The sequence below is a fragment of the Diplotaxodon limnothrissa genome, linkage group LG14 (genome assembly GCF_057381915.1).
Source record: "Diplotaxodon limnothrissa isolate DT_005_m linkage group LG14, D_limnothrissa_male_GT1.1, whole genome shotgun sequence".
In the NCBI taxonomy this organism is placed as follows: domain Eukaryota; kingdom Metazoa; phylum Chordata; class Actinopteri; order Cichliformes; family Cichlidae; genus Diplotaxodon; species Diplotaxodon limnothrissa.
In genome coordinates, this window is record NC_140609.1 from 28,358,819 (window position 1) to 28,373,048 (window position 14,230).

Consider the following 14,230-nt stretch of genomic DNA (forward strand, 5'->3'; position numbering starts at 1 on the left):
TGTATTCTTTATTTGTATGCATCTCATCCTAAACTGTCTGATTAAAAAAAATAAAATAAACTTCAGTTTATGAAACCCAAGCAATAACTGCTGAAGCAACAAAGCTTATCTAATAAAATATGTTAAAACAAAAAAGCACATATCCTCTTGGTTACCAAAACTCTAAAATATAGTATCAGCTATACAAACTGACACCTGGCAAATAGCATTTACCAATCAAATCAAAGTAGTGGCTGCCCTCTCAGGTTTTGCCAAACAGCACCTGGGTGACAGGAATTCCCAGAAGACCAGAGGAACTTCAGGCCTTTCTCTTATCAATAAAGTTCAATATTCTACTGTCTGAAAGACACTGGGCAAACATGGCCTCCATGGGAGTGTGCCAAAGTAAATCACTGCCAACCCAGAGGAAGATTAAGCTTCATTTGGATTTTGCTACAGTTCACTTTAATATACCTAAGACCTTTTGAGAGAATGCTTAAGTGACTGGAAGACAGGGGATCATTAGAGCTGACAAACTAAATAGAGAATACAACAAAACGGCCATTATACTTTCAGTCATGCATGGAGGTGGCAGAGTAATGCTGTGGGACAGCTTTGCAGCTTCAAGGTCGGGGGGCTTGCCACAATTGAGAGAAACATTAATTCCAGCGTCTGACAGAAAATCCTGAAGGAGAACATCAGGTCACCGGTCTGAGCTGGAGCTCAGGTTCAGCTGCATTATGCAGCAAGACAAGTCATTCCTAAGATCTGACAGTTTAGTAAGAGATGCACACACAGACACACATACACAAAAAAATTGGGATGGGGTTCAATACCTTTTTCGTGCCACTGTACCTGTTCATCCATATTCATCCTGACATAACACCTACTCCAAAATGTCAAAGTCAATTTCTGGAAGGAGATGGAAACCTGATACTGCAGACATGCTGTAGTAATAATGTCTGTGTAGATCCTGCCCATGGCAAAATCTCAGATGGGTTTTGGATCAAATCCAAAATTCTGCTAAGTTTTGTGGCCAAATATTTTAACTGTTTTTTTGTTTTTTTGAATAATTCATGGAAACAGGACTAAATCCTGCCTTCCTCTAAAAAGACAGATGAAAGGACTGAATATATTTACAATAGTTTCCACTGGTAATAACAACAAAAGGTCAGGTTTTGTAATTTTGTATGTCTAATGCAGGAATATTTTTCAAATTTCAAGACTGAGTCTCATTAACTGTTCCTCAAAACTCATCACTTTCCTTGTTTTCTGCATATTTTCTGCAGTATTGACAGATTTGTTATCACTCAACCAGTCACTGTACATTAACTCTGTGCCGTCAGTGTTTTCTGCGTATGCGTGCGAGTGAAATGAAAAAGAAAGACCCGAACCGTGTTGATTTTTATTTCAAAAGATGACCAGATGAAAAAACGAGAAAAATGATAACAACATAATTAACATTGAGTGGACATAACTGTTCCAAATGTACACTTTATTTTAAACAAAAGTACAAAAACAAACATCAGATATTTACAATACTTGCATGGCAATGTTCACTTTCTTTGGTCAATCTTCCAATCAGATGGTTTTACACAAGGTAGGCAACAAACAGCAGCTTGGAGGTCTGAGATTCTCACATGCTGAATATATTATTCAACCAGACACAGAGCAAACTACCGATGACTCAGAACTTAATGACATTTTTTGTAGAGTCTGCAAGCAATTTATCAGTGGTTTAAATCCGAGACACGAGTTATGTGACCATTATTGAATGCGCCTACCAGGATATTTTAGTCTTGTACAATATAAATAGCAAAAAGGAAAAGTAAAATCACGTACGTCACAACTACATCCTGGCCTCGTTGCTTTTTCAAATTCATTAAATGCTCTTAAGGGACCAAAACCGTGACATGTACAGCTGCAGGTATTCCATCGTATTCTACACAAACTCGACATGAAACATGAACCCTAGTGCACATCACAAACTTAAGCTGTTACAGGTAGATTTTTAAAAGAAGGCAAACATATCGTAAAGGCTACTTTAAGACAAACATCCCGCTCACTGGGTGTCTTTGATTACAGAAGTATGCCACAGCTACAGAATGAACACTCGTACCTCAACACTGATGGAGCACAAACTCATAGAGGAGTTACATAAAAACAACCTTTTCCTTACTACTATTTTTTTTAAAGAAAAGCATGAAAGTGAACTTTATGTTGCTTTCATGCAAAAACAAAAAACACGTGTGCAGCCAAACTACAGCCAATAAAAGAAGGTTTAAACTGTGCTATACATTCTCCCAATAATCTACCTGCTTGTGTCGTTAGGTGGCTACGCTGAATGTAAAGAACGTTGGCGAAAAGACGAGGCAAAATTAATTTTCTCTCCTGGTTACACACAATCAAATAATAATAATAATAATTAAAACACACCTTTGTGAAACATCATGTCCTTGCTGATATACAACATCTAAAACTAATGCTAATACCCTTAGCCCTTTCAGGATTTTATCAATTTCTCAGCTTTTTTTTTTTTTTTTACCTGAATGAACAAACTGAAATAATGATAGAAGTGAATGGATTTATGACCTTGATGTCAAAGGCAGAGGTTGTTTGAGTGTGATGAGGTGAAATAACAAAAAACAAAGCAGAAAAAAACCAAACTATGGCAGTAATGTCCCTTGGTCCCTGCTATGTCCCGAGGGCCGAAAAAGTCGAACACAGACTAACGCTGGCCTACACATCCTTACATCAAAGGCAACTGGTCTAGTAGTGATTTTGCATTTTCTCAGCTTTCCAATTTCCATTCTAACAAACATGAATCCTAATAGTAGACAGGTTTACACATGTATCAGTAGTGCAGACAGGCTATGTATATCACATACAGTATCCATTCTTTTTTTTTTCTTTTTCTTTTTTTTTTAGGAATGGGAGGAGTGAGGGGTTGATGGGCTTGGGGAGATGTTTGGATATGCTTTTTTTGTTTGTTTTTAGTAAAATTCTCCCTGAAACCAAATCCAAACGGTCTTCATCCCAGTGTACACTCTTTCCCCCCCCTCCCTCCCTAAAGACAGAGGTGAAGAGAAATGTGCAAAAGTTCCACGTTCTCACTGGAAGGGAAAGATTAAAAATGTCTTATTAATTTTTTTGCACAACTTTTTACGTCAAACTCTTTATGTGCATGGTGGAAATGTCTTGCTCTACCTTTCGCATCGCCGCTGTTTCTTTACACCTCAGCTTTTTGGCTGTTTTCCTCCACTTTCTCCTCCAGCTTTTTCTCCTCCTCGGAGGACCCGCACTCCTTCTCGCCGGTCTTCCAGCTTCCTTGCCTGTTTCGATTAAAACAGTCGTTTATTAACCGGTCCTTGCATGATGATATGACGGTGTGACTGCTTACTACACGTGTGCAGAACTCACGGTATAAACTGCCCACTTAGGCTAAAGGGAAGCTATCCATCTACAGCTGCTGTGTACTTACACTATAGTTCACAATCAATCAAGAGCAAACTCCTTTAATTTGGCAAATGGAAGACTGATTAACAAGCAAGCAAAATGGAGCACTGCCCAGGTACCCAAGCCCTTAATAGTCCTTAAAAGCCTACATTAACCGCAATGATTTTTTAATTTATTTTACCATGTATTTTAATTTGTTAATTCATTTGAAGAAACTGCCAAAAGTAAGATTAGAAGATCAATACTACCCGTATACAAGGTTAGAATAGGATGAATAGTGAAACGGCGAGTCTGGCTGTGTCCAAACTCTAGTTGTACAAAAATACTCGACCACATCTCCTAATCTTTTAATTCAAGTGTTTATGTTCTACAGGTATATGAAACAGAGCACCTGTCCAATATGTCTTTATAAATATTTGTAAAGGAATTCAAGGAGCTTGTCATAAAGATCTCACTGAAGTTTAGTGTGCTTATGTGATAGTATAACACAAGTTGCACCAACGTTGTGAAATCTCTTCCTCCTGGATATTCCACAATCATCTGCAAGTGTTATTATTGCAAAGTGGAAGCATTTAGAAACCACAGCTACTCAGTGCAGTCGCTGAGTGCTGAGGCGCCTGGTGCGTGAAAGCCGACAACGCTCCGGTGACTCAATAGTCTCAAACCTCGTCTGGCTTGTAAACTAAATTTCCACATTAGCCACTTGTTTCCGTCTCTTTGAGTGTTAATGTTAAGTCCAACTTTATATTTACTGCACAGATCTGAGAGCGACATCAGTTTTCTTGTAACTGTCAGCTATGGCTAATTGGAAAATTTACTCAAGTACATCAACAGCTGAATAAATTACTGCTTCTATTAACTGGTCTTGGATGAAAATTAAATTTTGAGTTAATTGCTTTTATTTTAGTATCCTCATATGGTCCGTATCTCATATTTTAAAACAGAGCATTTAATCAAATATCCATTTGTTTATAAACTAAAAACCTCATGCCAAACAGTGTTATTCCAGCAGTAGAGAACTGCTTTTTGAATTATACATGTTGTTGGCAAGAGGAGTTCATATCAGAAGCTACATTAGGTATGCCTGTTCAGTTTCTTGTTAATACAAATATTTAATCAACCAATCACATGGCAGCAAGTCTATGTATTTAGGCATGTAGACATGGCTGCTGAAGTCCAAACCGGGCATCAGAATAGGGAAGGTGATTTAAAAGTGACTTTGCGCGTGGCTCGGTTGTTGATGCCAGATGGTCTGATTTCACAAACTGCTGATCTGCTAAGGTTTTCCCAAATTTGAAAAAAAAAAAAAAAAAAATCTCCAGTTATGTGCAGTTCTTTGAGCAAAAACGTCCTGGTGATGCCAGAGGTCAGAGGAAAACGGTCAGGCTACTTCAAGCTGATAAGAAGACAACAGTAACTCAAATAACCAGTTCTTACAACCAAGGCATGCAGGAGCGCATCTCTCAATTAACAAAATGCCTAATGTAGAAGCAGATGGGCAACAGCAGCAGGAGACCACGCTGGATGCCATTCCTGTCAGCTAAGATCAGGAACCTGAGGCTATAGTTTGTAAACTCTCACCAAAATTGGAAAACAACAACCCGATGATTGGAAAAAATGTTTCCTCCTCTGATGAGTCTCAATTCCTGCTGCGCCGTTCAGATGGTTACGGTCTGAATTTGGCATAAATAACACCAGAGCATTGATTCATCCTGCCCTGTTAAATGGCTCAGGCTGCTGGTGGAGGGTTAATGATGTGGGAGATATTTTTCCTGGCACACCTTGGCAGAACCTACATGGTGCTGTCATGTCGATATAGACTAAAACCTCAGAGGAATGTTTCCTGTTAAGAATTAAGGCAGTTCTGAAGGCAAAGGAGGGCGTCCAGTACTATTAAGGTGTACCTAACAAGTCGTTATGCGCATAATTACTTTCTGCTACATGAATACTACATATACCTGCATGTAAAGTGCAGGTATGCAATGTTTTTGAATCTAAATAAAATATGTTTAACTGGAAATAGAAAAGGACGTTTTAGCAAATCAGAATAACCACGATGCATGAACATAGTAATCTCATGTTCATTTTATCTTGTTGGGTTACTGGTGAATTTTATGAACACTTTTATGTAGCAGCTTTTGTTTAAATGTGCTTCTTACTTGGATTTCTTCGAGTAAACCCAGTATGCCAGTCCTATAACCAAAGTGGCGATGAGGAGACCCACTATAACACCAACCACCAATCTGGTTTGGTCGCTGTCTTCCGACTGATCTGTAGAGAAAGACAAAACAGAAATATCAGAGGCGTGAGTGTCATGTTTCTGTATGCTGCTCCAGTCTGGACAGAAAAAAAAATACTCTGGTGTGCATTAAATGCATTGATGAATGGACACATCCGCACTGTGCATGATTATGACTCATTGATTTGAATGTTAATGGGAGCAGTCCCCACTTTAATCTCGTCAATGGGACTATGAACAATGTTGGCATCTTGTCAGGATGCTGGTAGCTCCATTCCTCCTACTGCTTCACAACTATATTTATTTAAAAGAAGCGCACTGTCTAAACATTGTTTTTTCTGCTCTACAGTCCAAGGTGACACTAAAGATAAATATTTGATAAAGAGCCGTCTTTTAGTGAGCAACATTCGATTCCCCCATAGACTTTCGTCAACCCACTTTCTACTGTTTCTTTACAAGAAGGAAGACCGCGCCAACTTACCTTGTTTATCCATTCTCACCTCCTCAATTACTGAAATCAGATATGAAATAACATTAACGTCCAACCGAAATGAAGGGGGGGGAAAAAAAACAAAACAAAAAAGCAAGCTTGAAAAATTACTACTCTACATCTACTCGACTTTGCATGCAAGAGGTTCCAAGAGGGAACAGATTAAATCCAGCATCCCAACATACACCCACTGAGCGAGGGGGGGGGAGAGAAAAGAACGATGTGGAAATGCCATCCCAAACACACAGGAATGAGGAGGCAAGAGAGAACAAATGGTGATATAAACACACTTGGATACCGTCAGACAAGAGTGTGGACTAAGTGCTAAGTGCATGCACTAATTACAGTTAGACAGTGATGGTGAGAGTAAAAAGGCTGGACTTTAATAGACAACTACCACCAATACATAAAGTTCTTGAAAGACGTACTAGTGTTTGTGTATGTTTGATACATTGTGTATTTAACAGTGTTTTTTTCCTGCTTACTCATCAGTGGACTATAAATCCTAAAATAACAACTGATTTTAACTAATTGCCCTTATGGCCACCAAATTGGTGTGCAACGACGTGACTCCACACACGCTACAGACAATCCCAAACTGGGTGGATTTACCCTGGTGTACATACCTGCTACAATATTGTCGTTTTGTCAAAGCATGTAAACATGATGCCAAGTTAACATGCAGATGGAAAGAGTTAGTAAGAACAGTAGGAAAACACTTAGGAAGGCAGATTAGTGACTTCATGAAAGAAAAATGAAGCCGACAGAGGTAAAAGGACCAAATTATGACTTTGTACTTACAAGAGGACACATTTATAGCTCTGGAATCATTGCCAAGACTATTGGTCACTGTACAGTGGACAGTTAGATTTGCAGAGGGCACAACTTTGATCTTGTGTGTAATCTTTCCATTGACGAAAGGACTTTCACCAAGCTGAGTAACGAGAGAGAGAGAGAGAGAAGAAACAAATGTTAATAGTTGCACATCTGATCCGGATGATTTGAAGAAGATTTGCACCATGAGGGGGCGATGTTGGACCAGTAAGTGAGTCAGTCCTTGCATGACAAAGAAACAGCGTGTGTGCCTCTGGGATATAGACTCCTGAGTCTCAGAGGAAAACCCCAGACACAAAGACAAACTGCCAACACCCTTTGCACATCCTCCGCATATACAAAAGGATGTTGCATTCTTGTAAATACTTATTACTGATCCCGTATTCAAGTCTTCACATTTTTCTGAATGGGGGGCGGTGGGATTAAATTGCTGAAATGTGTTACTTTCAAAATGCATTTTTATTTCCTGACAGAGTTCCGTGTATTTTTTTTTTTTGGAGTAAATTAAAGACTGAAAGGGCTGAGGAGAACTGCAACCATCCTGCGCACACCCCCAGGTTTATGTGTAATTCACACCGCTTCACTGAGTGACTCTGCTATCAGTGCGCACACAGGTAGACTGTGGAAACAAAAGAAGAAGAAAAAAAGAGGCTCCATTTAAAAAACAGACAATTTTTGTTCTCGTGACAGGCTGCTGGAAAATACTGTTTGAGCCTCGGGGAAAATGAAGAAATGTACTCTTTCGAAACACTGACCACAACAGCCTGGACCAGATAAGTTCACAAGTGTGACAGCTGGGGAAAATACTAACAGTGCAAACTGCCATGCACAAAACAGGGGGTATTCATTCACTGTGCAGCAAAAAGGGAAAAAGTAAAGAAAAGCAAGAGCTGTCTCTGGACAAAGACAATAGTAGGAGGCTTAAGCACACAGCCTCTGTTTAGCCACACCTTCACATTTCTGCTGGTGATACACTGAGGTTCGCTGTAAGACAAATGCCACTATGTTTTAAACTCATGCAACTCTATTGATGTTTTTATTCCATATTCACAACCATCTGCTCCCTATCAGGCTCTTAATGAAGCCGAAAGTGGACCTAAATTCTCCTTATAAACCATCTATTGGCTACTTTGTAGAGGACATTCAGACGTTGTAATCTAAAGACGTCAATGAAATAGTTACTGCAGCACAAACCTGTTGCCATCTTATATAGGAGGACCACTGTGAGGATGAATTTCTATGACAACCAGTATTGATTCACCAACAAAGGAGTAATGCTTTCAAGGGAAAATAGGACAGAAACACTCAAAGCATTCTGAATGATTTTATATGGCTTGAAAACCTCACTGCAGTCTCAAGAGTGTCTCGAGGTGGAGGAGGGCGGGGTGTGGAGGTCATTTGTTAAAGCCGATACCCATCTTGTTATTTTAACAAATAAATTGCTACACCCAACTGCGACTGAAAACAGGCGCGTTAACAAGCACATGGGGGGAAACTTTTTCCGTAAGTGCCACTGAGAAATCGCCTTGTCATGACTGGTTTCCAACTACCCTGGATGGCAATGATGATGAATTCTGTTGTCCTGTGACTGAAATTAGACGTCACCCTGTAGCAGTTTCATATACAGGTACAGATACAATAGTCATCTTCACTGCTGTTATTACTGTGGTTATCTACTAATTGGAAGGTTGGCGGTTCGATCCCTGGCTGGCCCTGGCCAAGTATCCTTGGGCAAAATACTAACCCCAAGTTGCTCTCTGATGCATCCATCCATGTGAATGTTTAATAGAAAAGCACTTAATAGAAAAGCGCTATATAAGAACTCATCCACTTGAGTGATGTCAGTATTAAAATTATAATCTCATGATACAGTGGGGCAAAAAAGTATTTAGTCAGCCACCGATTCTGCAAGTTCCCCCACCTAAAATGATGACAGAGGTCAGTAATTTGCACCAGAGGTACACTTCAACTGTGAGAGACAGAATGTGAAAGAAAAATCCATGAATCCACATGGTAGGATTTGTAAAGAATTTATTCGTAAATCAGGGTGGAAAATAAGTATTTGGTCAATAACAAAAATACAACTCAATACTTTGTAACATAACCTTTGTTGGCAATAACAGAGGTCAAACGTTTACTATAGGTCTTTACCAGGTTTGCACACACAGTAGCTGGTGTTTTGGCCCATTCCTCCATGCAGATCTTCTCGAGAGCAGTGATGTTTTGGGGCTGTCGCCGAGCAACACGGACTTTCAACTCCCGCCACAGATTTTCTATGGGGTTGAGGTCTGGAGACTGGCTAGGCCACTCCAGGACTTTCAAATGCTTCTTACGGAGCCACTCCTTTGTTGCCCGGGCGGTGTGTTTTGGATCATTGTCATGTTGGAAGACCCAGCCTCGTTTCATCTTCAAAGTTCTCACTGATGGAAGGAGGTTTTGGCTCAAAATCTCACGATACATGGCCCCATTCATTCTGTCCTTAACACGGATCAGTCGTCCTGTCCCCTTGGCAGAAAAACAGCCCCATAGCATGATGTTTCCACCCCCATGCTTCACAGTAGGTATGGTGTTCTTGTGATGCAACTCAGTATTCTTCTTCCTCCAAACACGACGAGTTGAGTTTATACCAAAAAGTTCTACTTTGGTTTCATCTGACCACATGACATTCTCCCAATCCTCTGCTGTATCATCCATGTGCTCTCTGGCAAACTTCAGACGGGCCTGGACATGCACTGGCTTCAGCAGCGGAACACGTCTGGCACTGCGGGATTTGATCCCCTGCCGTTGTAGTGTGTTACTGATGGTGACCTTTGTTACTTTGGTCCCAGCTCTCTGCAGGTCATTCACCAGGTCCCCCCGTGTGGTTCTGGGATCTTTGCTCACCGTTCTCATGATCATTTTGACCCCACGGGATGAGATCTCGCGTGGAGCCCCAGATCGAGGGAGATTATCAGTGGTCTTGTATGTCTTCCATTTTCTGATGATTGCTCCCACAGTTGATTTTTTCACACCAAGCTGCTTGCCTATTGTAGATTCACTCTTCCCAGTCTGGTGCAGGTCTACAATACTTTTCCTGGTGTCCTTCGAAAGCTCTTTGGTCTTGGCCATGGCGGAGTTTGGAGTCTGACTGTTTGAGGCTGTGGACAGGTGTCTTTTATACAGATGATGAGTTCAAACAGGTGCCATTCATACAGGTAACGAGTGGGGGACAGAAAAGCTTCTTACAGAAGACGTTACAGGTCTGTGAGAGCCAGAGATTTTCCTTGTTTGAGGTGACCAAATACTTATTTTCCACCCTGATTTACAAATAAATTCTTTACAAATCCTACCATGTGGATTCATGGATTTTTTTTTCACATTCTGTCTCTCACAGTTGAAGTGTACCTCTGGTGCAAATTACTGACCTCTGTCATCATTTTAAGTGGGGGAACTTGCACAATCGGTGGCTGACTAAATACTTTTTTGCCCCACTGTAAATTAAACAAACAAAACAAGTTGATGTTTTTGGGGGAATAGTCTGTACAGGCATTTAAATGAGCTTTTCTTATATGGTAGTTTTATTATTTGTGGTGGAGTTCACCATGGATATGATTCTGACAGGCACCCACTTTTAGACTCAAAAGTAATTGGACAATTGAACGATGAGCAGTTTCACAGCCAAATGAGACCCATTCCCTTGTTATTCCATGACAAATTAAGCAGACGAAAGATCTGGGGATGATTCCAAGTGTTGCATTTCCTAAGTTTCCCCTGGCAGTCTCTAAATGCGGTCCAAAGAGATGAAAAAAAAAAACCCAAAACATACCTATCAGAGCGATAGCAAAAACTTTACAAGTGGCAAACTCAACAGTCGGCTACATTCTTAAAACAAGAAGGAATCATAGATTCCTTCTCAGAAGCTCAGAAGCTAACTAAAGTGGATGAATGCAAAGTCTTTCCTTGTTTAAAAAAAGCTTTCTCAACTTCATAACCAAGTCAAGAACACTCTCAAGAATGACTTGTAGCCACCCAACAAGCAAAATGTTTGGTTTTCTACTAAAAAGAAGCCCTGAATTTGCAATGTGCTGACAGCAGCTATGCTCGCACTGTGTAAAAACAAACACATCTCGCTCACGACCCTGGTGTAGATTCCATAAACCAGTTTACCTTGAGTACCAGAAGGTACATTGATATTTTCACCATTTCACAAGATTTGATTTTGTTAACGGTATACATCGATCCCGAAGGACCTGCTTTTAGCTGTGTTCAAATTCACAGAATCTTGTGAAGCCTCTGAGATGTATGTCATCACCATCCACAGAGCAATCTTCGCCATAACAGAAGCAATAACTGCCTGCATTTATCTTGGGGAAAAAACACTTGTAGTTTGTTCTGATGGGACAATAAACTGAAGACTTCACACAACTGTAAGCGTGGCGCTAATGCATGTTTTCTAATACCGGTAATACAGTATTTTTCCTTTCATGGCTCTTTAAGTCTGACACAGTTTTTTTTCTGAGGATTTTCTTTTGTGCCAGCACTAGGGATGGGTATCGAAAACCGGTTGGAAGTGTTTGCCAAACGATTCTCTTATCGATTCCAGTCGCCCCGAATGACGTCACCACGTTGCGGAGCGTCATTTACCTGGCAGGGCGCCTAAGCAGCTCAAACGCTCAAAAGTTTGGCAACTTGCAGTACTTGCAAAGTAGAGATTTCATTTAAGGGAGGAAACGCTACGAATATGCAAAAGCATTTGCTCACAAAACACACGATGACCTTAAATGAATGTCGTGTTTTTAATTCCGCTCCGGACTCGTGAATCTCAACCCAGCAGCAGCGGTAACGTTTGCACGTCCTCTCCCGTTAATGTGGCAGGTAAATAATCAACTAACAGTGCATATTATGTTAGCGCGATCTGCCTTATTACAAAACCTGCAATTATTGTGCATTTAGGTGACCATGATGAGAGAGACAGAGTCTGGTTGGCTCAGATGCTGGCAGTTCTCACTGCAGTCTACCGGTAGCGTCTCCTTTCAGGCCAGGATAGACGAATGTCACCGAGCAGTGACTAAGTTTGTGATAAAACGCTTGCACCCATTTGCCACAGCAGATGATTTTCGGTAAGTGAATGTGTTTAATTGCAGGCAGGGACATTACTAGATATTCTTGTGTAATTGCTACAGAATAATTTATGTTATACTTTGTTATTGCTACAGAAGAATATTTATTTTATCATTTTACATTTACAATTTTTTTTCCTGGGGACCCTGTGACACCCCATTGGCTGTGGATCTCTTAAGATCTCCCTGCTGGGTTTGTAAGGCCATGTTACTCCTAAATTTCTATCTTGTTCAAAGAGAAGATATAAAACAAAGTTCTAAGCTAATCGACCTTAGTGTTCTCCTTTTTAAAAAAGAATCAATAAGAGAATCGATAAAGAATCGAATCGTTAAACAGAATCGAAAATGGAATCGTAATCGTGAAAATCTTATCAATACCATCCCTAGCCAGCACAGGAGGAGCGAACACATAAAACAAATCTTTTATGTACTGTTAGGAAGAATTAATAGATATGACCTTCAGAAACTGCAACAATTATCCAAGGATAAATTTCCTGCAATTCTGATAATAGGTAAACTTCCAAGCACGTAAAGGGTACATACCACGGTGCCATTAATGCTCCAGGAAACAGCTGGCTTTGGAGAGCCTTCAGCCTCACAAGTCAAGACTTTATGTTGGCCGTCATTACTGCGATTTTTGAACAGGCTCTTTACAACTGCAGGACCTGTAAGGGAACACATGTGTTATAAAGCTCGATTTATCATGGTTTAATCCGATCCACCGGCACATCTAAATATGACTGAGGAAAGGAATTTCTTAGAGAAATCATTTTATATTCGCTGTCCTGCCAAGAGTTAGATGAGCAGATGAATACCACTCTCATGTCCCTATGAGTCTAGAGTCATTAGCCATTTGGCTGAAAACTAGAAGTAAAGAAAATCAGCGAGCCAGTCCAAAGGAAAATAATCCCACTAGTGCCTCCAAAAATCAGCAATTAGCATGCTCTGTCTTGTTTATTTTTCAAAATTTGTACAGAAAATAAAGTGTAAAAACAAGATGTAGCTGCGAGTAACCATCTGGAGTCTGATTAAACTGTTAAAATAACTTTTTTAACCACTGATTTTTATATGAATTAAAAAACAACAACGCATATTTAATTAATGCGTTAGCTTTAAGCTGATAGTTTTTACCCTTAGACAAAGTCAGGCTGTTCCATCCATTCTTAAACTTCACAAACTGCCTGTTGGCTGCATACCTTAACTAACTTCAAATATGAGACAGAGTGGTACCAGTTTTCTCTCCCTGCGTAAGACTTTTCTTCAAACCCTTACCTTCGACAGTAAGATCAAAAGAAGCTGTCCGGGTGATGTGTCCAACTGTCACCGTCCACTCATAGCGACCAGAGTCCGAGTAACCGAGCTTGGTAAAGTTGGGCTGTTTGCCCAGTTTAGCATTATTCTGAAATAAATCCAAGAGAATATCGGCGCTGTCAATAACAAGCACAAACCCCAATGATTGGAGCTTTGTTATATAAAAGATCACTTCTACCTTTGTCCAGGAGACCTCTGCCTTTCCGGAAGAATCAATCTGAAGACTCAGATTCAAGGCTTCGCCAGCGCGCTTGACAATATTCCCAGAGGGGCTTAAATTGATGTCTAAGTCTGAAAAGAGGAGAGGATGGCAGAAAGATGGTTCAGAGGCCTGTTAAGGGTCAAAACATTTCTGTTGTTAACCATATAACTCTGCACTTGGCTCACAGCCCTGCAGATGCAGCTTATTAGAAGCAGTGCGGCTGACACAACAATTTCTCCCCAAATCAGAAGAAGACAGTCTTGCAAAGAGAGATATTAGGACTTTCATAACAAATAAGACTGCAGGGAGAAAAGATAATTATTTGGATACAGATGCAGATGTGTGGGGTAAAATTGCAGTAATTTCTACTTCTAGAGAAATGATTATTTTTGTCTTCTTACAGGTGACGGTGATGTTCCTGGTCGCTTCCATGGACGTGTCATCAGTTAGGGAGCATTTGTATTCACCGGTGGCGTCGCGTGAGACATTCGCGATGGTGTAGGTATCCGTGTTTTCCACGGTCACCAGCTCCCCCTGCAAAAACAGTGAAAACAGCAGCATTTCATTTACGTTGCTGAGGATAAAAGACTGAATAAATACATTTTAGATGAAGTAAGCAC

General features: G+C 40.3%; 1 protein-coding gene across 1 annotated transcript in view; it reads right to left on the reverse strand.

The window, feature by feature from the left end:
• Positions 1–3,208: 3,208 nt before the first annotated feature.
• LOC146619068 (CD166 antigen homolog) overlaps positions 3,209–14,230 on the reverse strand; it is a 28,753-nt gene continuing 17,731 nt past the window's right edge. The window contains exons 9-17 of the mRNA XM_085370190.1: positions 14,012–14,144; positions 13,587–13,699; positions 13,370–13,496; positions 12,641–12,762; positions 6,966–7,098; positions 6,791–6,793; positions 6,156–6,185; positions 5,595–5,706; positions 3,209–3,311 (exon numbers count right to left, since the gene is read on the reverse strand). Coding sequence (XP_085226316.1) covers positions 3,209–3,311; positions 5,595–5,706; positions 6,156–6,185; positions 6,791–6,793; positions 6,966–7,098; positions 12,641–12,762; positions 13,370–13,496; positions 13,587–13,699; positions 14,012–14,144 — 876 coding nt within the window. The remainder of the gene's footprint in view (positions 3,312–5,594; positions 5,707–6,155; positions 6,186–6,790; positions 6,794–6,965; positions 7,099–12,640; positions 12,763–13,369; positions 13,497–13,586; positions 13,700–14,011; positions 14,145–14,230) is intronic.